The sequence below is a fragment of the Ixodes scapularis genome, unplaced genomic scaffold (assembly GCF_016920785.2).
Source record: "Ixodes scapularis isolate PalLabHiFi unplaced genomic scaffold, ASM1692078v2 PGA_scaffold12__126_contigs__length_90152505, whole genome shotgun sequence".
Lineage (NCBI taxonomy): Eukaryota > Metazoa > Arthropoda > Arachnida > Ixodida > Ixodidae > Ixodes > Ixodes scapularis.
Window position 1 is genome coordinate 5047705 of NW_024609838.1, and position 27549 is coordinate 5075253.

A 27549-nucleotide genomic window follows, 5' to 3' on the forward strand; every position below is an offset into this window, starting at 1 on the left:
CGAGGCATAGCGCTTGGCAATGGACGTTCTTCGAAAGACCCCCCACACACACACACACAGACACACGCACACACACACACACAAACAAACACATTGCCAGAAGATCTAGAAAGAACGCAACGCGGAGACCACCACAAGTTGACATTGAATAGACCCGTTTCAAGAGGTTGCGCCCTCCTGTAGCGGCTGCGCCAATTATTCTCACTCTGGGCATACATTGGACACAAGGAATCGTTTGGCGAAAACGCGAATCCAATTACACGCTTCGTGTGCAAGAAATGGCTTCGGCCAATGTTGCTTGATGGGGTTCCAAAAGAGGCCTATTCCCACGTGGTTTTCAGATGTCGATGTTGCACATTGTCGACAGCTCCACCGTGACGAATTTTTAGGTTGCCACAGACGGCACGTAACTTTCAGAAGGAGGCTTTGACCTGATTGTGATCGTTTCATGATCTGACATATGAACTCGGAGGTTCGACCTTATCACCATTGCACCATCATACGCCAACGCGTGGCTCGAGCCATGCAGACGCCATATTTGCTAAACCGCGTGTCCATTGCCCACTCGTGGCGGATATGGTATAAGTCGATCGCAACAGGAGGGAAAATTTAAGAAAACAAAAGGTGCACTTGAGACTGACTTGGATGGTACACCGTTTACGACGACAGGGTCTGAGGTCCTCAAAAAAGCGCGTGCTTTTCTTTTCTTTTTCCCTTTTTTTTATTTAGTGGCCCTGGCCGCGATCTCGGAGTTGAGCGTCGACATTCTGAGTCCAACGTCCGCCATGGTGGAGTGGAACATGAGCCGAAGTTACGGTTGGCAACCACGAGGCTTCAAGCTCGATATCTGGAGGATCCTCCCCGACGATGACGCCCAGCAGGTAGCTATATCACCCTGAATATGCATATATACACTTTAAAAGAACCTGAATCGCTCTATAGGACCCAGTATCACTGTAAGCATAAGACAATGATGGCAGCATGGTGATGAGCTCGCAGCAGTCGAAGGCAGACGTAGAGAGCTAGAACAACATCCCTCGACCGCTGTTCTGTCTTCCAGCGATCTTCTGCCATTCTTGAAGCTAGAGTGACACTCAAAACACTTCGCACAATTCACTGTTGTTGTCTTTTTTTTTATTTTGCAAACGTTTGTTGAATAAATTGTAATGTCTATGTTCTACCGGGTGAAACAAGGAGACGGTAGGCTCTTTAAATCGTCCGGAAAATTCGGTTTCTTAACCTATCGCGCTACGACTTTGTGCAGCGTTGTCCACAGATGGTGCATTTTTTTTTGTAAAATTTTCAAAGAGCGAACTTACCCAAGGAAAAAGTAAAGAAAGAAAAAGGCTTAGCTCCTATGGAAACGCAGCGACGCCACCGGTCTGCAGACAACACGACACCGTTTCGCACGGGAGACAAGAGATGGCGCACCAAACGCCGCCAACGAACGAGCATACGGCGCCGAGAGCAGGCCTTTTTAGCAGACAACCTTTCCGACTCAGAAGCGGCGCGCGTTCCGCAGGCGGCGACAGTCGCAGAAACAAAAAAGACAGGCGCAGTAACAGCAAGGAACTGCAGTTCCTTGTCTGCAAAAGGGCCGGCTCTCTGTGTCGTCTGCTCGTTCGTTGGCGACAGTTGGCGTCGCGACCGCTTGCGCCATCCCTTGTCTCCCGTGCGAAACGGCGTCGTGTTGTTTGCAGACCGGTGGCGTCGCTGCGTTTCCATAGGAGCTAAGCCTTTTTCTTTCTTTACTTGTTCCTCAGGTAAGTTCGCTCTTTGCAAATTTTACAAAAAAAAATATGCACCATCTGTGGGCAACGCTGCACAAAGTCGTAGCGCGATAGGTTAAGAAACCAAATTTTCCGGTCGATCTAAAGAGCCTGCCGTCTCCTTGTTTCACACGGTAGATTTGCCGAGTTTAGCGCAAATTTGAAGTTCGCTCTCGCTCTGGCTTGCAGTCTACCGTGAAACCACCATTGTGCTCGTGCATGAGCTCAAAAAACTCGTGTAGCGCAGCTCTAAATGTTAACAGAACGACGCCCTTTGGCATAACATTAGACGAAAGTCCCTGCCTTTGTCTTCTGCGCGCGCATCTCAGGGCTGCCCTTTCTTTTTACGCAACAAAATCCGTTTCGGAACTTTTTGATGGCACATCATATGTAGAACTCTGCACTGCGCGTATATCGAACACTGCGTCACTCAGATAAGACCCTATATCAGAAATCGGTCAACATATCGAAATACGCGTCACTGTAAGGAATGTCCATGTCTGAACATACACACAATGACGTTAACACTTGAAATTCTTACCGTTAATTGACAGTCTTACCGTGCATAAAAAAATACAATGTGAAATCTTACATGCGAGTTAAGTATGACTAAGTAGACTTATCTGCGATTGAGGGTGCCTATGAATATGTAACTAGGGTATAGTTTTTAGCAACTGCTAATTACACTTAAGCGTAACCGCGGTTTAGGGCGCCCGTCGGAGACCCTTAACCCTAGTAAAGCCTTACCTCAGTCACTCTTAACTGCGGTTATGGGTGCCTGCGTAACTGGGTTATTAGTTTTTTACAACAACTAATTGCCTTTCACAAGTCACCAATGGAACAGTTTGACCTTTCATTCGAGCATGAGTTCATGTCTTAATTAGTGTTATTTTGTTTTGTTTTGTTTGTTTTGGAAAACGCGAGTGTCCGTTTTTGCGCTCTCCTTCGCACAGCTTCCCGTGCGGTCCATGGTTCTTCCTCTCGGCGAGAGCTACGCCAGCCTAACGGACTTGGAGCCGAGGTTGGAGTATCGAATCACCTTGTGTCCCATGGAAGGCGCGCAGAGCGGATGCAAGACAGTGTTACTTCCCAGCAGAACAGCGGCGCTCGAAGGTCAGCACAGTATCGCAGCAAATACGCGATTGTTAAAAAAAAATAACAGCAATGTGTTTCTGATAAACAACAAAAAGAAAATGGGAGCCATTCCACTCTGTGGAGTTGCATGACCAGCGAAGCTGTTTAGCACACCGACACAGACGTGACACAAAATTTTTAACAAAGGTACGACCACATTTATTGTCTTGATCGGTGGTCATCGTGACGAAAGGTACGCACACACACCTGCCGCCCGCCGCCGTCGCTGACGTTCTCGTTGCCGTTCCCGCCGTTGCTCTTCGCAGGCGCGTTGCTCTTCGGAAGTCCGGGCTATATACGCGACCTCCCTATTACGACGAGAGAAGTGAAATTAAAAATGGAGAATGGCAACCCAAGCTTCAAGGGGAATGGTGTTCCACGCGCCACACGCGTGGGCCTTCCCCGTATAAAACATTCGTAGTACGTACATTACAAAAATAAAGCGTTGACGAACGCGCCTGCAGGATGCCATTTGTTTTAGGACTTTGCTTTAGGACAGCTACTGCTGAAGACGCCGGCTCATGCGGCATGTGGGTGCGGCGCGAGCGTAGAGTTTTTGTTGACGCACGCGAAAAATTCACGGAACCCTAGCCATGAACAGCTTCGTTTTAAAACGTGTGTTTTCAAGAACTGACCCGACAGCTTTAGGGCCTCTTGCTCTTAGCACGAGCTTGCTCACCAGCGGCGGAAACGGTGCGCACGTGTGCGTCTGTTATTTGCACACCTCCTTTTTTTTTTTGGCTCCCGTGTTCTGTTTTGAACTGAACCTTGCTTCTCACCGAGGCCTTCGCCCCACTTTAATTTCTATCGTTATCGGAAAGTTCCTACATCAGAAGCGTGCAGACTATTCCAATATTCGGCTTCCACGCGCTGCCGTTTTGAGCATCCGTAGAGACTCACTTGAAAGGAACAGCAGGCGTCGAGATTGCATGCATAGCCAAGTGGTTGGGCACATTTTACGCCTCGCCGACGAGCGCTGCAACGGCGTGTATTGAGCGCACGTCGGTTTCAATTCCAGGTAACCAGCCCAAGAAAGCTCAGATAGACACCGTAAGTTGTTTTCCTTCTTCACGCGCCTCCTGGCCCACAAACACACAATACTTGAAATACGCGTAACTCCAAATAACGTGTACTTTTTTCTTTTTTGCGGCGTTTTTTTTTTTTTTTTTTAGTTGAAGCCGGTGAGCGAGGGAAGTCCACGCCCCTCTCCGGCCATCATGGTCATTCGCATCATGGGCTGCTGCGTTGTTCTCATCCTCACAGGATTCACACTCATCGTCTTCTTAACCTCCGGGTACGTCTTTCCATCACGTATAAATGTTTGCGAGCCGTAAAACCTAGACCGTGCATGAAAAGTGCTTTGTTCGAGCGCAAGCCTGGCAGCCAATGGCATGGCTCAGTGAGGCTAGGTGACGGAAGCTGCCGCCCGTTACAAAAGGTATAGCCATTACCAACCGTCCATCTATCTATCTATAAAAACTAAGTTAGGAAACTCACTCTTGAAACCTGCACCCCTGGCGTCCACCGAGACCGAGCTAAATACGATAACAGCGCCACTCTTTAGCGACGAGTTGAAACATGAAAGTTGCTTTATATAGCTACTGCGAGATAGCCCTGCGAGATGGCGCCACTGGCCCTTGCCCGACTTGTCTGGTCCTCGTCTTTCCGCGCTGTTTTTAATTCGGAAGTATGTACCGCCTCGCCCAAGCCTCAACTTTAGCAATGGTGTCCGCATAACTAGTGTGACGTTTGGCGTTCTGGAAAGGGGACAGTGTAGGGACTTCGGCAACACCTCTTAGATTTTTTATTCTAGATATAAAGCCGTAGTATGGTGCCAGGAACACGTGTCCACTGCTGCGCGGACATCTTTAAAAGGTCGCTCCCGATTTTTATTTTTTCTCCCCCATCAGCACGGCGTACCCCGACGTGGTGGCCCAGATCTTCTCCGAGTTCTCCATTATGGGCGCCTACACCTGCGTCCTCATGACGACGACGGACCAGCGGCAGTTGACCGAGGTACTCCTGACTGCGTCTGCACCGCGCCGTAGCTCACAAGTGGTACCACGTAAAGTACACAGTAAGGTACTTCATAAGCGGTGCGACGTAAAGCAGACGTAAAGCACCCATCAGCCCAGAGTGGGAGCCATAAAGAGGTCAAACCCGGAGCAGATGGCGTCAACGTCAAATGCAAATAGGTCATTAAAAAATGTCTTTTTTTTTTTTTGTATTTATTTATAAAAGCGCAAACATAATGCAGCGTTCGAATGCGAGAGTCAAACGTCGGACGCCGGCGTTCCGCGTCCTAAAGCGTTCGATGAGATGAAAAAACTTAAGTACGAATAATTATACGAGACGGTTAAAATGGTTACTGCGTCGTTAGTGTTCTACACCGTTTGTTCCAGACCCGTATCTCGCAAAATAAAAAATCATGGCGCAGGTTGCTGTAACGTATCATAAGCCTCTATCCTAGCTGCAAACTATCAATGTGAGTAAAAGGTTTTGAGTAAACGTTCAACATTGCCTTAATAAGTGCAGTTCAACCGGGGGCCCACAAAGCGCGTAATAAAAAATTTTTAAACATGAAGAAGATACATAGAAATGGGGGACGGACAACGAAGACTTAAAGGTGACATATTGAACCTCTGGCTCAGCAACACTTCCTTTGATTTTCTTGCTTTCAAAACTCTGACTGACAAGGAAGACTTGTATGTATCTTCCTCATGTTTAATTATTGTTACCAACACTCTCGTTTTGTACTTAATAAAATTTTTCTAGTGTGACAATCAAAGGTTCCGAATCTTCTCTTCGAGCACAGAAGCAGTGCATGGTGGCGGCCGTGTGCCTGCAGTTCTTCTTCCTGAGCACTTTCCTGTTCCTGATGCTGGAGTCGGCGTACATGGCCAAGCTGCTCGTCGGCATGTTCCCGGAGTCCCTGCCCTTCAACAGTGCATCCGTCAGTGGCGCCGGCTGGGGTCCGTTAGCCAAACTTGCTTGTTGTTGTTGTTTGTTTTGTTTTTGTTCTTGTTTTTGTTTCTAAGCGAACTTTCCGCACTGCTCGTGTCCCTCTGTGCTCTGTTACCAAAGAAGAATCCGGCACGCATATGTCGTATCCCGATTTCATCCGTTATACAGCAAGGGGTTAATGCGACAAACGTATTCCACATGCACACTAGCTTCCGAAAGGCAAATACGGCGACCAGGGGTCCATTTCATTTTTACATATACATATTACGTTTATATACATATTGTAATAGAGAAACAGCCGAATCCCACGGATGCTACAGTAAAAGGCTTCAGTTGGTCGCTGGGGTGGCCGTACGCCGGAAATACGTAATAGACGGAATAGGGGTGGTCTAAACCTGCACACCCACTATAACAATCTACAGTTCTAAAATCAAACTGTATCACAACGCTCTTCTTTTGGGCTACACGGTGGTTAGACGCCCATATAGCACCGAAAGGTTTGCCCCGCGACATACAAACGCAGCGCGTGGTAAGTCGAGCAACTCATTGTCAATCCACACTCAACAAAGATTCCGACGTTAGTTGATAAGAAGGCCGAAGAAGAAACCACGAAGACAGAAGTGTTAGAATAATGAAGCTGCCAGCGTTTATGGGCCATTAACGAAAACAAGTCGCTTTGATGGTTGGACTGGTTAAGCGGGACATGTAACGATACTGGGTAGGAATGTTTTTCATTTTACGTAAGCTTGCTTGTGCTAAAATAGCCTGATCCTGAGAAAATAGCACCATTGTCTTCCCTGCCTGCTTGCGAGACACAAACAAAATACAAACGTACAGACGACAAAAACCTCGCAAGGCGATGATTGGCTGAATGGTTTCTGTTACCATGGCAATCGCCATTTTGGTCCTTTCAAATCTTCTAAGCTTCTAAAGGGTCGTTCTCAACCAGTCGTGCAAAGATCACCTTAGAAGCGTCATCCTACTGAAAGCGTTCCCCGCCAATGTGCAAGCAATCAACTTATCAATCGTGGATGGAGAAAGAATAAACAATTAAAACAGGGACAACACAACCACATCTTTCATATCAAAGATGTGGTTGTGTTGTCCCTGTTTTAATTGTTTATTCTTTCTTCATCCATGACTTAAACCAACACGCTCTTCTGCCAAGCTTATCAATCGTGTTTATCTCGACAGATCTCTTAAAATGATATTGCCCCTCTTGCGTATTTCTACAGCGGAGCTGTTAAGGGCTAGTTTTCTCAGGATCGTGTCCCCCGCAAAGAAATGTAGACACAAAACTCTGGTTGCCGCTGTCGCTCACAGATGGCGGTAGCTGTCCAGAGTGTTGTGTTTGCCGCCGTCGCTCATAGATGGCGCAACTTTTCGGGCCCTTCCACTCTGGCTTTTAGACGGGAAATTTATTTTTTCATTACCTCCAAACACCGACATAGCGTGGGAATGCGATACGAAGATGCACGCTTGTTTCGCCCGTCTGTGGATATCAAAATCACGGTATACAAGAAACGTAAAACCTTCTTGATTTGCCCGATTCGCGCTGAAAAGCCGGTATGGTCGTGTCGGCGGCCAAGCGTCCGTGATTGTCGGGCCGTGGTCACTGAAATAATGAAAACAGCAGGGATGGGGGTTTTGGTTGTCCCGCCGCCAGCTCCCTGTCTTACCGACGACGCTTCGGGAATCTCCAGACCCTCGAGCGCTCATGCGCTACCGAAGCACCACGGAAGGCAGCGAGCGTGCGCCGGCCAGGCCTGAAGCTGAAAGGAGACTACCTGTCGTGCTCACTTTTTCAGTGACTACAGTGGTGATAGGCCAAAGTGGGTGCATATTTGTACGCCTAAGTAGACTATAATCTGATAACGTGTTTTCCTGCAGGCGTTCCAGCCATCATCACGGGCCTTTTCGCGTGGGCATTTCCAGACAAGTACACCCGCGGAGGGCAGGTGTGAGTATAGCGTGCTTTTATACATCTATAAAATTTAACCGGGGATCCGCATTTTTGGTAAATGCCGATAAACCCCGAAGAGTAACACACAAGGCGGTTTTATCAAAATCCGGGGGAAAATTGATGAACCTTGCATCGGTTGCTTTTCTTGAATAAAAAAAATGCACATGCTTAGACGGAAGATAGTCTTTGTCTACGGCTTTATTTTGTGTTGTCCCGGAATGCAGCCCGCAATGAATTGAACAAAACAAAAATAAAAATTATACCAAAAAACCCCGAATTTCTGTAATAACAAAAAATAATAAACTCGCCCTAAAAGCTCCTCCGAATGCAACAAAAAATAAAGACCGAAAAATCAGAACCCTATAGATATAATAAAAGTGTGCAGGGTATGTAAAAAAAGATAAAACCCGGTTTTCTGGGCCGTATAAATGAACTACGCATCACAGAAATCTGAAACACCGTAAGAATTCGATGTTATAGCGGTGCTAATAGAATGCGAAAGTTTGAGATCCTGGTGTTACTCGCATCGAAATCTGAAACAAATAAACAAAATTTTCCCTATGCGCCAACGTGCACCTGAGCCTAATACTAGTCAAACCAACAGCAGACATTGTGGGCGCCTGTGACAGTTATTTCAGTCAAAAACGCTTGTCAACAAAAAGCATTATTTCGAGTTTTTTTTTTTTTTTTTTTTTTTTTCCTGACTGACAAATTATTTTTGCCGAAATAAATGCTCCGCACATCCACAAAGTCACGCCTTAGTTCGACGAATCTTAGTCTAAAGTCGACGTCCGTTCATAAGAGAAAAATATATATTTTTTTTTATGTAGTTAATATCATAATTTAAAACTCTCGCCATTGTATCACCCCCTCTAGCGTAACATTCTCACGGAGTTTCACCTTTCTGCGATGCCCAGTTTATTTATGCGTGCCGAAAAAAAATCGGGTTTCATTTTCTCTCACGGACTCGGCACAAAAGCTGAATAAGTTTATATTTGATACTGCGGGATGCAGATTAAATTATCACGCACTTCAAAGATTAGTGCTTTCTAAGCGGTAGGCTATTTTTGTTTTCTAATTTGAAGAAATCATTAACATTGATGCAACGCCACTACACTATTTTTTCTTTAAAAAATAAAAAGAACGAAAAACAAACTCGACCGCACAAAGAAACAAAAAGACGCCAACTATCAGTACATGAAAAGCCGCGACCTTGAGAAAAACAACAACATGCATACACATTTACAAAGTCGCTTCCGAGTGAATCACAAAGAAACAGCGAGTGGCAGCCATGCGACTGGAAAAAAACAAAAGAAATTGAAAGCACAGCGCCTAGTGTCTTTCGGCGACGTCGATACGGCACTAATCGATGCGGGGAACTTGACGAACGTTCGTATAGCCTTGACCGACACCGGACAAGATGGAACCAGGAAGAAAAAGAAGCATCGACCAAGTCGTACATGTCATAATTGAGAGGGCGAGCGTTCTCCGAGCGTAAGGCTCGCGCGCAATCTGGCGGTCGATAGCTGCTGCTGCTGCTGCGCTCAACCAGAGTCTTGGAACACACGCTTCCGCATAGATCGCTGGCCGCGAGGAAACTCCGGACGTATTACGGCGACGACGACGCGCAAATGGTGTATACCGGTGGGTGCGGAGGGCGCGGGCCGCCGGGGCAAAGTTCCCAGATAAGTTGTTCGTGTATACAAGTAGCGACATTGTCGCCGACTGCGTGACGGTGCAGATCTTGTAGGAAACGAATGGCGGCGCACAGCAGAAAGAAGCAACGTTACAAGAACTCCTCAGTTGGGAAACTGCCTTAGAGCCTGCTTTAAAAAAGTGGCTCCTATCCGTACTCGAGGACCGAGCTAATGGCGATCGCAACGCCGCCATTTATTCCACGGCGTCCACTCCGGGAACTGCAGGTGTGCACGTCGAGTTGGGCAAGGGCCGGTGGCGCCATCTCGCAGTAGCTATGTAAAGCAACTTTCATCTTTCAGCTCGTCTCTAAAGGGTGGCGCTGTTATCGTGTTTAGCTCGGTCTCGGTGGACGCCAGCGGCCCGTGTTTCAAGTGTGAGTTTCCCAACTGGGGTTTTTAGTAACGTTGAGTGAACTGAACAACGCCGTTTTGTTCCTAGAGAATGTGCCTCGTCACTTCGTTTGGTTGTCGTACACTCTAAAAAAGAAGCATCATGGGACTTTTTAAGTGCTTGTGTCTGTGTAGTCGGCCTGTGTTCCACCACCGACTAGAAGCCAAGGCGCGTGTGCCTTTCCCTTCCTGCAGCGAAATAACTATGTAATGATGTAATGGATACACGCAGCGCCCCCTATCTCGCGTTTCATAGTTCACCTTCGACGTTTTTGCCGCTTGGGGCGAGGGGGGGGGGGGGTGCATGAATGATGGCGTCATGCGCAGGGCTTGTCTTCTGGTAGGTGGTATTGCCTCTCGTGCCCCTGGCAGAGGTGAGAATAAAACCCAAATCGGCGTTTGTCCTTCGGTGCGGGTAGATCAACTCACCGCGAGACACAGTGCGTGCGCGCATGAGCGAAACGACGAGGCAAAAACACAACCAACCTCAAAACGACGAAAACGACGCGAGGCGAAACTCCATTCGACGAAGCCGCACGCAAGGGAACACCATGCGGCAAAAAAGAACACGATAAAGTAGCGCCCGACGAAATAGCACGCTCGATACGTACGCGCAGTTGTCCACATTCGGTATGCGCATGCGCGGATTTGTTTGTAAACAGCGTGTTTTGGTCTGGCGGCAACTTTCACCAACTGTTTTCAAAGACACTTTCACGGCTTCGTCTTTAGACCACCAGGTGCCGCGAGCGAACCTGCCGCCACAGCTTTCCGTTCTCGCCGCTAGGTGTTGTCGATTTCGCTAAAGTAGCCGACAGACGGCGCCAACTATTCTGTGCTAAGCGGTCAAGGCTATGGCGTAGCTTCCGCAGCAATCCGACGCTGTCAAAGCTCCTTAGCACGAGAATGTGTGCAAATCAGACACATAGACGATGTCGTTTGCTAGCACGACGGTGCGGGGCTGCAGCGACGGTGTGGAAGACACGTCAGCCTCTACAACGTAGTACAAAATGGTAGACGCCGGGTGTAGAAGCTGTCATAAACTTTTGATAGGCGATCAGGTCGCTCTCATACTAATAAAATCGAAAGAGAACTTCAGCATACAAGCATGAGTACCAACATTCAAAAGTTTCGTATTTCTTCGGAACTTCAAAACCTCCGCAGCTTCTTTTTTTCGGAGAGTATACGATACAATAACACCGGAGCTGCCTACTTGGGTGACGTCTTTTCTTCGGGACCGTTTCTGCAGCTGCTGGCTGGACCTGTCCCAGGTGGCCTCGTACTCGACCACGGTTCCGGTCGGCCTGTTCGTCGCCCTCCAGCTCGTCTTCCTCGCGTCCGTGTTCTTCTCCGCCCGACGACGGCGGGCGCTCACCTGCCACGAGTTCCGGAGGGCCAGGTAGATATAATACATATATATATATATATATATACACGCTGCCACCAAAATACAAACTTAGACTAGGTGGCGCAAGCTACCGCTCTTTACAAAAGGGATAGCCTATAACATCCATCCATCCATCCAGTCTGCATAAACTGTCTGGGGCGTCTATATTTTCCCTTGTACAACGACCCTATCACACTGGTCCAACGTTGTTAGAACCACTCATTTGGGAAACTGCCATAGAGCCCGCTCTGAAGAGGTGGCGACGATCTTTATCCCAATACCGAGCTCATGGCGATCGCAACGCTGCCATTTCTCCCGCAGCGGCCACTCCGTGAACTGCACATCTGCACTTACTGGTTCTAGTGAGTCAAGGAAGGGCCGGTGGCGCCATCTCGCAGGGCCATCTTGCAGTAGCCATATAAAGCAACTTTCATGTTTTAACTCGCCGCTAAAGGGGGGCGCTGCTATCGTATTTAGCTCGGTCTCGGTGGACTCCAGAGGCCCAGGTTTCAAGGGAGAGTTTCCCAACTGGGTGTTTTAGTAACGTTGCACTGGTCATACGGAGAACTCTCTGCAGACATGATTCGTAGCATGTATGAGGTTAACGTGCTTCGAACATGTTCGAAACGTGTCCGCAGACGATTCTGCCATCGTGTCTGCAAAGAAACTCCGCGTCCTTTGGCACGATGTGCACGATCAGGGAGACTGCAACTGAAGGAATGTATACTACCTGGCTTGCACGGAACTTCGTCATCGGTCATTCATGTCGAACCCGGAACCTCATTATGAGGTCCCGGGTTCGATACTTGGACCAGGCGGATTTTTTCGGTCGCTCACCAGTCACCTAGCTGTGTTTGGAGATTTGTGTTTGTCCTTTGTCCCCCTTGTTTCCCTTCTCCAGGGATAATTTTCGTAATTCTCGTCCAGCTCGCTTGCACCTTAGCATGAATTGCATTATGGTCATTCATGTGCCTGTTCTTGCCGTAGAAAATCAGCGGTGCAAGTTGTATATGCCGTAAAATCTACGTGCTCAGCAGAGAGACCACCACAATGGCGTCCGACGTGACGCCAGCACAGACCATATAAAGTATATGGTGCATAAATTCTCACGCGTCTGTTTTATGTATAGTGGTGCGTTGCGGGTCGGATGGAAAGTTAACCTCACGTGCTTTCCGCATTGCTATATGGCGAAACTGCCCTGTCGCAGCTTACTCAGAACACAGGGCACCGGGCAGGTTCGAAATGTTACTGCCAAAGTTAGTACTGTCAATCGGAGGAGAAGATTCCAGCAATTTCTTGAGGCTGGCTCACATATTTGCGTTTGACTGTGACCGATTGCGTTGTGACTAGGGAGGCTCAAGTGAGGGTGGGTGCAACTCCTAGATCGGGGATCACGGGACATGGACGACATTTAATTGCTAAATTTTGCTGGGAGTCTATGGGGCAAAGGGTCGTTTTCTTTCCTAACTCAGGTTATAGACGCCCATTAAGGTGCTTGAATAATTTACACAAGGTATAAATGATCACTTTTCCATAGCCATCAGTTTTGTTGCGATAGGTTAAGTATTTTTTCAACGCGAAAAATGGTAAATTCTGCCATCTTGGACGTTGCTGCTTGTCTGGCAACTCTGCTTTCTTCTCTCGACGTTTGCAATTCTCGGAGCGAGAAGGAAGCGAGAGAGGCTGCGCCAAGGCGTTCGTTGCTTGCAATGGGAGGAGAGAGGAGGAAAGGCGCATGGAGCAACAGAGTTGCAACAGAGCGGGCGCCTGCTCTCATGCAGGCAACATTGGCGCATATCCTTTCTCGAATCCTCTCCCTCAGGCGCCGCCATTAAATTGCAAACGCTCTCCAGGTTTTGAGTTGCGCCCACCCTCACTAGAGCCTCCCTAGTTGCGACCGAGCACACTGACGCCATCTGTCGGCTGGACCCGGAACACCTCCAGCCTGTATAACACTGCAGAGACTGGAGATTTTGCAGTGTTTGCGAGATCAGATCTACGCGCTATCTATGAGTGATGGTCCCTTACAAAGTTGTCCGAACTATTTCGAGCCAACGTTTGAAGATTGATGCGTACAACATGTGAAGGGATGGACGGAAAAACGTTTATTAAAACCACATTAGTGTGTTGGGAAGGTGGGGGGGGGGGGGGGGGGGGGGGGCGGCTGCGTTGCGGCTTGACCCTATTATGAAAAGGGAATAGCTAGAGGGGCTTCTTGCTGATGTCTGCCTTCTCCAAGGAGAATATTACAGATTTCAACATAGTCAGACGTCGGATGTCACCCACCATCGGCCTTCAAGACCTTGTGGCTTTTCGTGTAGGGACGTTGTTGTTTCACATCTTTCTTCTTCGAAGTTCCAAAAAAGGCCGACATAAAAAGTAAAAAAAAAAAATGTATGCAGGCCAGAAGTGTTCTGATTATAATGCAATCAAATGCAAAATTTTCGCCAGAAGTGTTCTAGCCGATGGATGGCGCCAGCGTGACAGTATATTAAGCGGTTACAAAGATCACACCACCTTCGATCGCAGTGACCGACACGCAAGTGTGGAAACCAGACTTTCTGTTCACCCCTAAGCTGACAGGGAGGTAAAAGCTACGAGCTCGCCCGATCAACCAACCGCCTCCCGTTCAGCAGCTGACCCCGCTCTCCGCGCCCGGGTAAGGGTTGGAGGGTAATTACGTGACAAGATATAGAGCTATGAGTGGTCCAGCGAGCAAGTAGCTTCTACCGCACCGTCAGATTACGTGTTACACCGTAGGGCCCTTAGTTTTAGGATTTTAGTTTTCAAAAATGGGGGGGGGGGGGGGGGGGGGGTAAAAATTTGGTGTTATTTTCCAGGCTCGCAAAGGAGAGAAATCTGTTTTTAGATACTATTACGAAAATCGGGTTTTCCTGATTAGTAATTGGTTTAAGAACGGGGAATGTTTTATTTACAAAAAGAAATCATTATTGTGCAGATAATCGAATTAAAACGTGGTATAAGAATGACTTCTTATACCACGTTAATTGTATTCTCAACAATATATATATATATATATATATATATATATATATATATATATATATATATATATATATATATACATTTGTAATCGTTTGCATGCGCAGCATTTTTGTCTCAGTAGTATACCTCTAACGTCTTCAGACATACCTTAACTGAGGGAAGGTTTTTCTCAACATCAAAGCTTCCGATTTCAACGCACAGCAGCGTCGGCGCGGCATTCGGTGGTCTATAGACTCTGGGGTAGCGCTCTCTTATCAAAATTGCCATCGCGAAAAACAAAATCCTTACAAAGTCTCGTTTGAATATATTTTGCGTTGCTTCTGCCATGCGCACTTTTAACCAAGTTCTCCGTAATCTCTACAACGCAGAAAAAAAAACAAAAAAACACGAAAACGTGAAAATGGTGGAACGTTTCTTGCGAATTAGGAGGAAAATCAAATTTAACCCGATTTTCAAAAAAAAAAAAAAGAAATACATGCTTAGGTTGCAAATATAGGGGAAAATCGGGTTTTACCCGAAAACCAAGGGTCCTAAACGTAATGGTATATCAGCTCCGACCAGGAAGGCGGCAAAAGCGCGCAGCGATCTATGGTTCTTGCTTACTGTGTCCCGTACTGTGCCTCCACGGTTTCGCCCACCGTGAACACCCCGAACAACGCAGGACCCAACTGGCGTCCAAGTGGGCCTCGCTGATCCTGCTTGCGAGCACCACGCTCTCCTGGGCCACGGGCGCCGCCGCCGAGCAGCACAAGACCAGGGGTCTCTTCGTCTGCTTCTCCGTGTCCAGCATCATGCTCGGCGTCTTCGTCATCACCCTCAGGATCAGCACCGAGGACCAAGTAAAGGCTTCCAAGCTGTTTAAAGGACCCTCCAAACAGGACGGAATTTTTTCTGCAGTCGCAGCGTTTGATGTACCGGAAGTGGAGGTTTCCCTCCAATTCCAATCCGCGTTGGCACGGCGTGTCCCTCGCAAAGAAATGAAGACACCGAACTAGGGAGGCTCAAGTGAGGGTGGGTGCAACTGCTAGATCGGCGATCACGGGACATGGACGCCATTTAATTGCTAAATTTTGCTGGGAGTCTATGGGGCAAAGGGTCGTTTTCTTTCCTAACTCGGGTCATAAGAGCCCATTAAGGTGCTTGAATAATTTACACAAGGTATAAATGATTACTTTTCCATAGCCACCAGTTTTGTTGCGATAGGTTATGTTGCAGATCGGCTACGCCGCCACAAGCACAGTGGCGCTTGTCATCTTATCTTCCACCTTCTCTCTCCCTTTCCCTCTCGCCTTCCCCTTGCCTGTCTACCATATAAAGCGCAAGCTGCGCACGAATAAACGTTGATTACCAGCCGCTATCGTCACGTTCTTGTGGCGTCGTAACAGTGGCGACGACGATGCGATAGTATATCTTCCGCTGCTCTGTCGGCAGACATGGTCAGCTATGCAGTTCCGCCGCAGTTCGACGAGGCCGTTGACAAATGGCCCGCTTACCAAATCCGTCTGGAGGCGTTCTTCGAAGGCAACGGGGTGACAGACGGGAAGAAGAAACGCGCCTTACTCGTTGCAGCGCTGAGTACCAACACCGTGGACGTCATCAGCGGACGCTGTGCTCCAGCAAAGGTAAATGAGCTTCCGTACAGCGAAGTGGTCAGCCTTCTGCAGCAACATTTCTCGCCAAAACTGAACGAAACGGCCCAGTCGTATAAGTTCTTCTCCCGCAACCAGCTGCCGGGGGAACCGGTAAGAGACTTCGTTGTGGCCATCCGACAAATAGCAGACACGTGCAACTTCGGGGACACATTGGACCGGATGCTGAAGGATCGGATAGTCTGCGGCCTCCAAAATTCAACGGTGCGTCGGCAACTTTTGGCTAAGCCGTTCTTGACGAGAACCGAAGCCGAGGAAGTCGCCGTAGCAGCAGAAATGGCGGAAGAAAATGTAAAGGAAATGCAACGCGCCACGACAGAGGATGGGGGCGTGCACGCCGTGGGAAGCAGGACGGCAAGGCAGAAATGGCGGGAGACTGAGTCGCCGTGTTCCAGGTGTGGCAAAGGGGGACACCAGCCAGACGCGTGCCGTTTTCGGTCAGCGCAATGCTACAACTGCCGCCAACGAGGTCATATCGCCAAGGCTTGTTTCCGTCGCGCCGACAGACCAGTCACCGCGTCAACAAGGCCAACCCCACAGCACGTCAATGCACTGGCCCCGCGGGATGAACAAGAGTGGGATACCAGAACAGAGGGCCAGCCTTCCTGTACCCACTTCCGCACCTTTGCGAAACCATCATCTTCCGCCGTCAAAACGGCCAACTGCTTAGCCGACAAGGCGCCATCGTTGAGGCCCCCTAGGAGGGCCTGTTCATGTTGGGGGCGTCAATGGAACACGTCGGGCACATCGAGACCACTCAGCCTATTGCGGGTACCTTCGACTGGGGGGGCGTGCCTGTCAACATGCAACTCGATACGGGGTCTCCGGTGTCGGTCATCACGTGGCCTACCTACATGCGGCACAAAGCTGCGTGGCCGAGCCTCCAGGATTCTCCTCTGAAGTTGACTTGTTTCCTCGGAAAACTACCAGTGCGCGGGCAGCTGAAGCTCAAGGTGGCCTTGGGAGACCAAGCCAGGGAAGGAACACTGACTGTCCTGGGCTGCTCCGGCCCCAACCTGTGTGGACGCGACCTCATACACGCATTCGACCTGCTGGAGATGCCGGTACTCAGCGTAGCAACAGAAGGTGAGCCTTCGGCCTCCAGTTTCGGGGACAAGGTCAATCTCAAGGGGTTGCTAGACGAATTCGCGGAAGTGTTCGAGCCAGGGCTGGGCCTCATTCAGGGGCCGCCAGTCCACCTTCAGCCTCGAGCGGACGCAGCTCCGAAGTTTTGTAAAGCACGTCAAGTGCCGTACGCCTTACGCTCAAAGGTAGAGGCAGAAATTGACCGGTTAGTGGAAACGGGCGTTATTATCCCAATTCCCCATTCCGATTGGGCAGCGCCTGTTGTGCCGGTAGTAAAGCGTAATGGTAGCATACGCCTTTGCGGAGATTTCAAGATCACGGTTAATCAAGCATGTCGGACTGAACAGTATCCGCTTCCGCGAGTGGAAGATATTCTTGCAACGCTGAACGGAGGCGAAGTTTTTACTACGATCGACTTACGCGATGCGTACAATCAGCTCCCGTTAGATAAGGCATCTATGCTACTCACGACCGTGAATACGCAGAAAGGGCTATTCTGTTTTACTCGTCTGCCATTCGGCATCGCGTCAGCACCAGCGTTGTTCCAGCGGCGTATGGAGTCGATTCTTCAAGGCCTATCGGGAGTCCAGGTCTATCTGGATGACGTCATTATCGCTGAGAAACGTAATGACTGCACCCTACTTAGGAAAGTATTGCAAAGATTTCGTGAGTCGGGGGTACGGGTGCATCCAGGGAAGTCCAAGTTTCGACAGACCGAGGTGGACTTTTTGGGGCACCGAATTAGCAATCTAGGGGTGCAACCTAAGACAGAAAACATAGATGCAATCCTCCAAGTTAAGGCGCCCCGAACAGTAGCCGAAGTAAGGTCCTTTGCAGGGCTGGTGACTTACTACCACAAGTTCCTCAAGAACGCGTCCTCGATCATGGCGCCGTTGTACGAGCTTCTCCGCGCGGAGGCAAAGTGGGAATGGGGACCCAGACAGCAACGCGCGTTTAGCGAGGCGAAGACCCAACTCAAAAAAGCTGACTTCTTGGCGCATTTTGGCCCAGACAAGCCGTTAATTCTTGAGTGTGACGCGTCACCATTGGGCATTGGCGCCGTACTGTCTCACGATGTTGGCCAGAAGGTCCTGCGCCCCATAGGGTTCCGCTCTCGCACACTCACAGCCGCCGAGCGGAATTATTCACAGTTAGAGCGGGAGGCCCTCGCTTTGGTGTTCGGTGTGTCGAAATTCCGAACATACCTCTTGGGAAGATGTTTCACGCTCGCGACTGACCATAAACCCTTGTTGGGGTTGTTTCATCCTGATAAGGCCGTACCGGCGATGGCCGCGGGGCGGATCCAACGGTGGGCTCTGCTGCTGGGGGCCTACAACTACGTCATCCAGCACAAGGACGGCAAAGCCAATATTCCGGCCGACGCACTCAGCCGGCTTCCAGCGTCTGGATCAGCACCCCCTGAATCGGCGGAAGACGAGGATGGCTGTGAGTATGTTCTCCTCACTGAAAGCCTCAACGATGGCGCCTTGTCGGCTAAGCAGTTGGCCGTTTTGACGGCGGAAGATGATGGTTTCGCAAAGGTGCGGAAGTGGGTACAGGAAGGCTGGCCCTCTCGTCTAGCACTAGAGGACAGCCATTTAAAACCCTACTTTGACAGGAGAGACGAGATGACTGTTAGCCATGGGCTTTTGTATTGGGGCCATCGCGTGGTTGTGCCGCAGGTTGCCAGACCAGCAATGCTACGACTACTGCATGATACGCATCAGGGAATGGGCTCCATGAAGACGCTAGCTCGCTCAATGCTGTGGTACCCGTGCATTGACCAAGATATTGAGCGACTCGTAAAGACGTGCCATATTTGTGTGCAGGCCGCACCGATGCCACCTAGACAAACACCTGTTCCGTGGCCGGAGACGGGGCGACGCTGGTCCAGATTGCACATCGATTTTGCGGGACCAGTGGATGGTTTTATGTTGTTAGTTGTGGTAGATTCACACACGAAGTGGATTGAGGCGGTGCCCATAAAAAGTGCCAATGGGGTTTCTACGGTTGAGGCGTTGCGAACGGTATTTAGCACCTTCGGGTTGCCAGAAACCATTGTATCTGACAATGGCCCACAGTTTACATGTGAAGAGTTTGGAAAGTTTCTGCGGCTCAATAACATCGTTCACCTTCGTACGGCACCTTACCACCCCCAGTCTAATGGGCTGGCGGAGCGCGCCGTCCGTACAGTGAAACAGGGACTTAAAAAAAACAAGCAAGGGTCGCTGCAGACTCGTCTAGCAAGGGTGCTGCATCAGTACCGTCGGACACCTTCCGCAGGTGGCAAGACCCCGGCCATGCTGCTAATGGGATACGAGCTGCGCTCAAGGCTAGATAATGCGGTCGTACCCCCACCATCACGAGTCAACGATCGGAACGACACTTATACCAACAATCCTGTTCACACAGGGGAACCAGTATGGGTGCGAAATTTTGGAAGAGGTGAACTGTGGACACCAGCTAGAGTACAGTCCACGGACGGCGCACGCATGGTCACCGCCGACGGCAACGAGGGAGACGTCCTTCACAGACACCTCGATCAAGTCAAGCCCCGGCTTCCCGAGAGTCCACCGGAAAGTGCTTCCAGTCCGTCACGTCTCCCGCCGCCGGAGGCAGCGCCAGGCCTGCAGCGACCGACTCGAACCAGGAGAGCCCCAGTGCGGTTTTCCCCCTAGGAGGGAGAAGACTGTTGCAGATCGGCTACGCCGCCACAAGCACAGTGGCGCTTGTCATCTTATCTTCCACCTTCTCTCTCCCTTTCCCTCTCGCCTTCCCCTTGCCTGTCTACCATATAAAGCGCAAGCTGCGCACGAATAAACGTTGATTACCAGCCGCTATCGTCACGTTCTTGCGGCGTCGTAACAGGTTAAGTATTTTTTTAACGCGAAAAATGGTAAATTCCGCCGTCTTGGACGTTGCTGCTTGTCTGGCAACTTTGCTTTCTCCGCTCGACGTTTGCAATTCTCGGAGCGAGAAGGAAGCGAGAGAGGCTGCGCCAAGGCGCTCGTTGCTTGCAATGGGAGGCGAGAGGAGGAAAGGCGCATGGAGCAACAGAGTTGCAACAGAGCGGGCGCCTTCTCTCGTGCAGGCAACACTGGCGCATATCCTTTCTCGAATCCTCTCCCTCAGGCGCCGCCATTAAATTGCTAACGCTCTCCAGGTTTTGAGTTGCGCCCACCCCACCCTCACTACAGCCTCCCTACACCGAACTAGGGAGGCTCAAGTGAGGGTGGGTGCAACTGCTAGATCGGCGATCACGGGACATGGACGCCATTTAATTGCTAAATTTTGCTGGGAGTCTATGGGGCAAAGGGTCGTTTTCTTTTCTAACTCGGGTCATAAAAGCCCATTAAGGTGCTTGAATAATTTACACAAGGTATAAATGATTACTTTTCCATAGCCACCAGTTTTGTTGCGATAGGTTAAGTATTTTTTTAACGCGAAAAATGGTAAATTCCGCCATCTTGGACGTTGCTGCTTGTCTGGCAACTTTGCTTTCCCCGCTCGACGTTTGCAATTCTCGGAGCGAGAAGGAAGCGAGAGAGGCTGCGCCGAGGCGCTCGTTGCTTGCAATGGGAGGCGAGAGGAGGAAAGGCGCATGGAGCAACAGAGTTGCAACAGAGCGGGCGCCTGCTCTCGTGCAGGCCACACTGGCGCATATCCTTTCTCGAATCCTCTCCCTCAGGCGCCGCCATTAAATTGCAAACGCTCTCCAGGTTTTGAGTTGCGCCCACCCTCACTACAGCCTCCCTACACCGAACTCTGGACACCTACCGCCATCTATGAGCTACGGCGGCAAGCCACGCATCTGGTTGCCGCCGTCGCTCACAGATGGGCGGCAGCCTTTTCACTCTGGCTTGCCGACTTGCGGCCGGCCATTACTTTCCATTGTACAGCTCCGCTGGTCTTCCTTCTTCACCAGAGTGGAAAGGCTGAAAGTTTTTATTGTTTTGCCAGAGGTTGATGTTTTTACTGAAAACAGACGCGAATTCGGCAACCATCACGCTTCTAAAAAAAAACGCACTTTTTTTTTGTGGAGGGCATTTGGCGTAGCTTGTTAAGACAGCCCTTGACCGACCTTAAGGCGCTGAATGAACTCTTTTCAGTGTAGGGCGGTTTCACGTGACGCACTTCCGTCTCGAAATCTCGCCAGGGCGCCATGTTGATCACCTTTCGCCGCCGAGATTTCAACCGCTTGGTGTCCTCGTGTGAAATAGGTCCACCGTGACATCGCCACGCCGAAACCGTGCAAAGAGACCCGACAGCGCTTTGTCCTCCCTCGGTTACAGGTCCGAAAGAAGCTGATGACCAAAGTTGGACTCACAACGGCCGTGAGGGACATTTCCAGCGGCTCGTCGGTGCAGACGTGGTCTCGGAGCAGCCCGACCGAGAGCGACGCCAGCCGTGCCAACACGGCATCCACGCTCACGAGTCCCGCAGACTCGTACCAGAACGTCAAGATCTTCAGGAACTAGCCTCGGGCTGGCTTCGTCCAGAACATCCAGATGGCCGGACAACGCCAGAACTGTGATCTCTAGCTGCCTGTGAACTGCATGCGTGCGAACAACTTGGACGGGAACGGACCAAACAAGCGCAAAACGGAGTGGTGAAGGTTTCGACGAGCCTTCAGAATGTGCCACGTGATCGAATAGCGTCACACGACCAAGCAGATATCACTTTAGCCAACTTCACGCTGAAGGGGTTCCTACCTATTGTGGATCGTTGGCCACGATATGCTCGAAGGGGGTCGAATACGTTCCGCTGTAAATAGAAACGCGTGCGTGTCGGAGAAAACGACTTTCCAAACTTGGGGCGCTGAAAGATAGTGAAAGTGCCGAGTCGCGTTTATTTGTGCGGTTCTTCGGACGGGGGTGCACAGATGAAGTCAAGAACTGCTCCGCCGATAAAGCAAAGCTACCATGCATCCGCCTATTTTTTTCTTTATTTTTTTTTTTAGTTTCAATCTTTTTAAACAAGGACTTTGATCGCAATTAAGAACAACTCAAACACAGCCCATGCTTCAGTAGTTGGATAGAACCCCATTCATTTTTTGTTAATATCGATATTATCATCTTACAGACGCAAAACAAATCCTAAAAATTGTCACACAAAAATAATTATTTAGCGACGAATTTTACCATCCACATGTGTCACACTTGGACCGTATGGCACAAAGCCCCGTTTGCAGAACTCATATTCATAGGGAAACGTCAATCAGTCGATCCATTTATTTAGACGAAAGAAAACGCTCTTTTTCGAAGCACGTTCAGTGTCAAAAACGAAAACCAGTCGCTGTAGAAGGCAGCGAGGTCCATCATGTACTATGCTAAAAAGCTGTGGAACTTTATGACAAAGAGCTTTATGACAACAAATACTATCCATCGGCAAACTATCGTGCAACATTGACTCTACATCGAGCGTGTTTCAAAATCTCCATGTGGCACACACCCGGGGTGAAAAAGAAAAAAAAAGTGAGACTGTCTCTTTTTAGACATTCTACGATAAATTCGAACATAACGGGTGCTCGAATCTTAGTAAATCTGTTCGGGTATAACATCGTCATCCTGTGAAACCAGCCGAAGTGACCGATGAATTCCGGCGACGACTCGCCCAGCTCAGGCGTCCGATGCCTCCAGTACGGGTCTCGTTCGACGGTAGAGTGCAACGATTCACAGTCTCCGACATTATTAAAGACCCATTCGACGAAGCGCAGTTTCAAGCGGCTGTGTCGGATTCGCCTTGGCCTGGCCCACTTGCTTGGAGTCGGGATATAAATATGCGTTCGTTCTATTCACCCTAAAAATAAAGTGCCTCCGACCAAAGTGTGGTTAGCACCGCCGCATAAATTTCGTCGGCCAAGGGATCTTTCATAATGTGGGTCACTGAACAAAAGCGAATCTTTCTCTAAAAGTGCCTTAGGAACAAAGCTGTCGCGCACAGCAGCCAGCTTTCCATAAAAATTTCACAATTAAAAAAAAAACTGCAAATAAAAAAAAATATTATTTAGCAAATAAAAAAAATGACAACATTTTGGTCTCCTTTCTTCAATCGTAACACTCTTTTCAGAAGCCCATCAAGATACATGGCCTCCCGGGCAGTAAACAGGAGGCGCCTCGTCGATTGGCTGCTAATCAGCGAGGCTGGTGGCCCAAATGGGCAACTTTGGGAAGGCCTAACCATCGAACGATTGGACGCAAGCTCTGCGTTAGAGTTCGGCCGGGCACTCAGACTTTCGAGCACGAGATCGGGTCCAACGATTGCGACCTCCGACGTTTTCAAGTCACAAAAATCCCTCATAAGATGGCGCCACCTGTCGAACCAAACCTCATTGCCCAGCGGCGGTCGCAATTGCTTGGGCACGAAGTGCGTGATTGGATTGAGTCCTCGCCGAACGTTGACGTAACACTCGTATCCAATACGAGCCGGGCCGAGTTCACGCCGAACACTGACGCAGACCTCGTGTATGATACGTGCTCGGAGGATGTAATCAAGCAGTGGCAGACAAGCGTTGCACGAACATGAAATAAAAAAAAAGAAAAATGTCATGAAAAAATTCCCCTCAGGAATATGCATGTAATTTTTAGATGTGTGACCTTGAGGGTCCTTTTCTTTTCTTTTTTTTTGTTTTTTTGGGGGGGGAGGGGGGGGGGGGGGAACTATGTCCTTTGAATCCTGTTCTCGGTACCGGGATGACGTTTTTCAAGTATTTGAGTAAGGGGCGTAAGTTCAATGAACCGGAAGAAAAAATGAAAGCCGTTTACAACTCCCTGTAACGCCGAATTAGAGCGCAGCTCTTGAGGAGGAGGGTCACGTGACCGTGGGGTGTCACGTGGGTCACGTGACGATGCCGATGACGTCATCAGCGACGTGACTGATGACGTCATCAGTGATGATGACGATGATGATATCGGTGACGTCACCAGTGACGTCACTGATGACGTCATCAGTGATGATGACGATGCGGATGCCGGTGACGTCATCAGTGGCGATGACGTCAACGGGGTCACGTGACCTGGGTAACCATCGTGACCCTCGTGAGGGTAACTCTCGTGACCCTCGTGAGGGTAACTCTCGAGACTTTCGTGAGGTAACTCTCATAACCCTCGTGAGGGTAACTCATAACCCTCGGGACCCTCGTGAGGGTAACCCTTTTGAGAGTAACTAACCCTCGTAGCCCTCCTGATCCTCGTGAGGGTAACCCTCGTGAGTAACCCTTGTAACCCTCACGAGGGTTACGAGGGTTACTCGCGGTTACGCCGACGGCGACGGCGACGCCGCTCAAGCCGGAAACGGGCGCCTAAGAGCTGCGCTCTAGAAATAACATAAAGAAGGAGGCGGAGGATTTGGTGTCACCACTTTATAGATGCAGGCAGTTAATTTATACATTAGCCCCGATGGACACCGATTCGTTACCTGGCACTGAAAATAAATACCGATAAGGAAAAGAACAACGAACCCCGATAAAACAACCCCGTATATGAAGGGGAAAAAAGCGGAAAATGCGAAACCCTATTTTTAATTAGGGTCGGGTGTTTTCTTTAAATACCAATAAACCCCGAAAACTAACCCCCGAGATGGTGCGATCAAAATCGGTGCAAACCAAAAACCCCGAATTGGAGCTGACCTCGACTAGAAAAAACCAAAACTACGCGGGATGAAAATTTGTGTTTAGAGTTTCGTCTTATGGTAGCCCTAAATAGAACCCCCCTGAACTCTCCGTGAGGCTGTTTCCTCCTCCGGAACCATTTCATTCTATTACGTCATCGCGTCACAAATACGTCCTTGGAGTATTCAGATCACAGCCGATTTTCTCTGGAGGTTAGGAAATCCCATTCCCGTGTCTTATTTTCTCAAACATATGTCCCGATAAACGCCGATTGTTTTTCTGACCCCGAAAATTGACACAAAAAAAAAACGCGGAATTTGTGTGAAAAAATAAACACCCAAAAAACACCCCGATCTCGAAAAAAAAAAAAAAAAACACGAAAAACCCTAAGGCCCAGGACCGTAATTATAATTAAACAGGATTGCTTCTCTAAAACACCGAATTGTTTCGACAAAGTCTCCACGCAAAGAACAGTCGCCAAAGTGGAGACAACCGAAGTAAATATTTGATGCGTTCAGTTCTTTAATAAAAACATAAAAGCAGCGCAAAAAAAAAATACTGACCGAGCAGAGGTAAAATTAAAACCGGACAAACGCTCACTGGCATTTGAAGTTTTTATTACTTGAACAGAAAGAACGACAAGGGAAGAAGAAACCAAACAGGCACCATCAGTCAGACATGGGTACCTGACCAGGGTGTAAGATACTGCAAGTGGGGAAACGATAGCCAAATGAGCGACCGGATTGTGTCCTTCTCGGTTTTCTCTTGTTCTGTGGCGCCATCTATGCGGAGCACCGCGAACTCTCACTCCGGGTGGGCGACCTTTGGCGACCGGCTTAACTGACGGAGATGGTTCCTCGTGGATTTTCAATTGAGGACTGCCGTGCTCTCGGTTTATTTTGGGCACTCTCCCATAAATTTCCATGCAAATTCGATTCCGATTTTTTTCCTCTCGCCGCAGCGCCATCTGTCGCAAATCGGGGGTACCCGCAAGCAGACGAGTACACAATCCGGTCACGGCGCTGCGGTAGGTTTCTATGTGCCGTTTCCCCACCTGTCTATCTTACACCCTGGGTCTGACTGACCGCATCCGCAAAATTCGGAACCGCATCCGACACTCAATCCGCGCATTCATTTTACATCAGAAAGTCAAGCATGAATAAAGACACAAAAAAAGGCACCCGGATGGTATTTTTTAAGCCGTCTTGCTTACCTTTGTACAAAGAACTCTTCGTGCCAGAATTACGGTGAAAGTCCTTTTATCGTATTTTGTTCTATCGTATTTCTAAAATAAGCGATCATCCTTCAAGAGACACTTCGCATTGCTGGAAAGATGATCGCTGTTATGACATATCTTGTGAGTCCGTGACACTGTCCAAAAGATCCGCTCAAAAAAAAAAAAAAAGATTTTAATATTTATTTTATTTTTTATTTTGTAAAACCCACTTCAAGCAGGCGCATAATTTATAAACATGAAAATGAACAAAGGACAGACCGATAAGTGATAACCTTGTGTCATTTCATTTAGGCACAGCAATAAAAAAGTGGGAGAGGAAAGGCGCTCAGACACCGAAGCAAAGTACTAGCGTATACATGATAAGATGAGGTAAACCACTGGAAAAATACCACGACATTCAATAATGAAAACACTTCTTATCAATTTCAGTTTTAAACGCTTAAGCCGGGGTTCCACTGTTCCTACACCCTATACGAAACACAGTGTGCAAAGACGAGTCACCGCAATATCCCTGGTTCGAATGCCGTGAGCCAAGTTTCTCCTGGAACTCGTGGCCATGAGGCATTCGAAGCACGAATCTCGCGGTGGCTCCATTCGAATCTGTATGCAGACCGTATTTTGTATTATTAAGCAGTGTGTCCCCGGCTCAACCTTCAACTGCATTTTCGGAACCATGTATAGGGTGTCTGAAATAACAAGGCTCGATCTCAAATGGGCCGTACAAATCGGCGCCTGCACGAAGCAATCTAAACTTTTCGTCAAAGGTGTATTCCACAGGTCGAATTCATTCTGTAAAATTACAAAGCGTAGTTCCCTTTCTATATAAAAAAAGGCCAAAAAGCTTGCCAGGGTCAATGGCGGACGGCGACGCAGACAGTCGAGTTGAGTGGCGGGGCGCATTTGGCGCACGTGACACTGCGTTGACGATATTCTGACACAGAATGTTGTTAACATGGACGGATTCAGACTATACTCCCTTAAACGACAACTTGGCGAACTGTGGAAGCAACAGCTCCCGCGACCCAATAAGCGTGTCGGAGCGAGGCACGTGACACTGCGCCAAATGCGAGGCCCGGACTACCGGCTGTCGTCTGCTAGGCCAAGAGTCGTCTGCTTCGAAACCAATCAACTTCGGCTGAACATTCTCTGGCGCACCAGTGCCGTCCGCTAGAGTAGTGAGCTTTTCGGGAACAGTTCATGAGATAACCAAGAGCCATGTTGTTCTCGGGAAAGGGTTGACCCGTATTAAGTATCGTTGAAAAGTAGCATGTCTTTGTCTTTCTTCTGTATCGTGTAGTGCACGGTCAGATGGCTCTGACTGCGACATTACTGAAAAAAAAAAAGATCTCTAAAACTACTTTTCTCGCGGACGGCTCTGTTGCTGTGGCAGTAACGAGGCCTCGCGACCTCGACCATGGAGTGTTGTCACGTGATTTGCTCCGACGCTCTTATTGGGTGGCGGGGGCCACCGCCTCCACAGTTCGCGAAGTTGTGGTGAAACAGAGTATAGTTCGCCTAACTTAAATTAATCCTGCGTTCTGGAGCGTGAGCTTTCGCGCCACGTGTTACGAGCTGGTGTGCGCTAGAGCTCTCTGCCACCAAACCCCAAAAAGGAAAAAAAAAAAAAAAAAAAAAGGGAGTCACACTGTCTTGACACTTTA

At 49.0% G+C, this 27549-nt stretch overlaps 2 protein-coding genes across 5 annotated transcripts; both read left to right on the forward strand.

Moving 5' to 3' along the window:
- The first annotated feature begins 585 nt into the window (after positions 1–585).
- LOC115326177 lies at positions 586–23093 on the forward strand. The gene is made up of 11 exons (XM_040211599.2): positions 586–648; positions 730–881; positions 2723–2882; positions 3922–3953; positions 4076–4197; positions 4814–4919; positions 5719–5875; positions 7758–7827; positions 11164–11313; positions 14969–15146; positions 21335–23093. The coding sequence occupies exons 2-11, from the start codon at positions 786–788 to the stop codon at positions 21518–21520; spliced, it is 1257 nt and encodes a 418-aa protein (XP_040067533.1). The 5' UTR covers positions 586–648; positions 730–785; the 3' UTR covers positions 21521–23093.
- Positions 15461–19914, forward strand: LOC120840843. Of its 4 annotated transcripts, none has more exons than XM_040211597.2 (4): positions 15461–16547; positions 16658–17042; positions 18317–18488; positions 19455–19914. In XM_040211597.2, the coding sequence occupies exons 1-3, from the start codon at positions 15741–15743 to the stop codon at positions 18463–18465; spliced, it is 1341 nt and encodes a 446-aa protein (XP_040067531.1). In that variant the 5' UTR covers positions 15461–15740; the 3' UTR covers positions 18466–18488; positions 19455–19914. The 4 variants fall into 4 exon arrangements, with proteins under 4 accessions (XP_040067531.1, XP_040357326.1, XP_042145320.1 ...); XM_040501392.2 differs by lacking the exon at positions 19455–19914 and adding an exon at positions 18872–19432; XM_042289386.1 differs by lacking the exon at positions 19455–19914 and adding an exon at positions 19326–19432.
- Positions 23094–27549: the final 4456 nt, after the last annotated feature.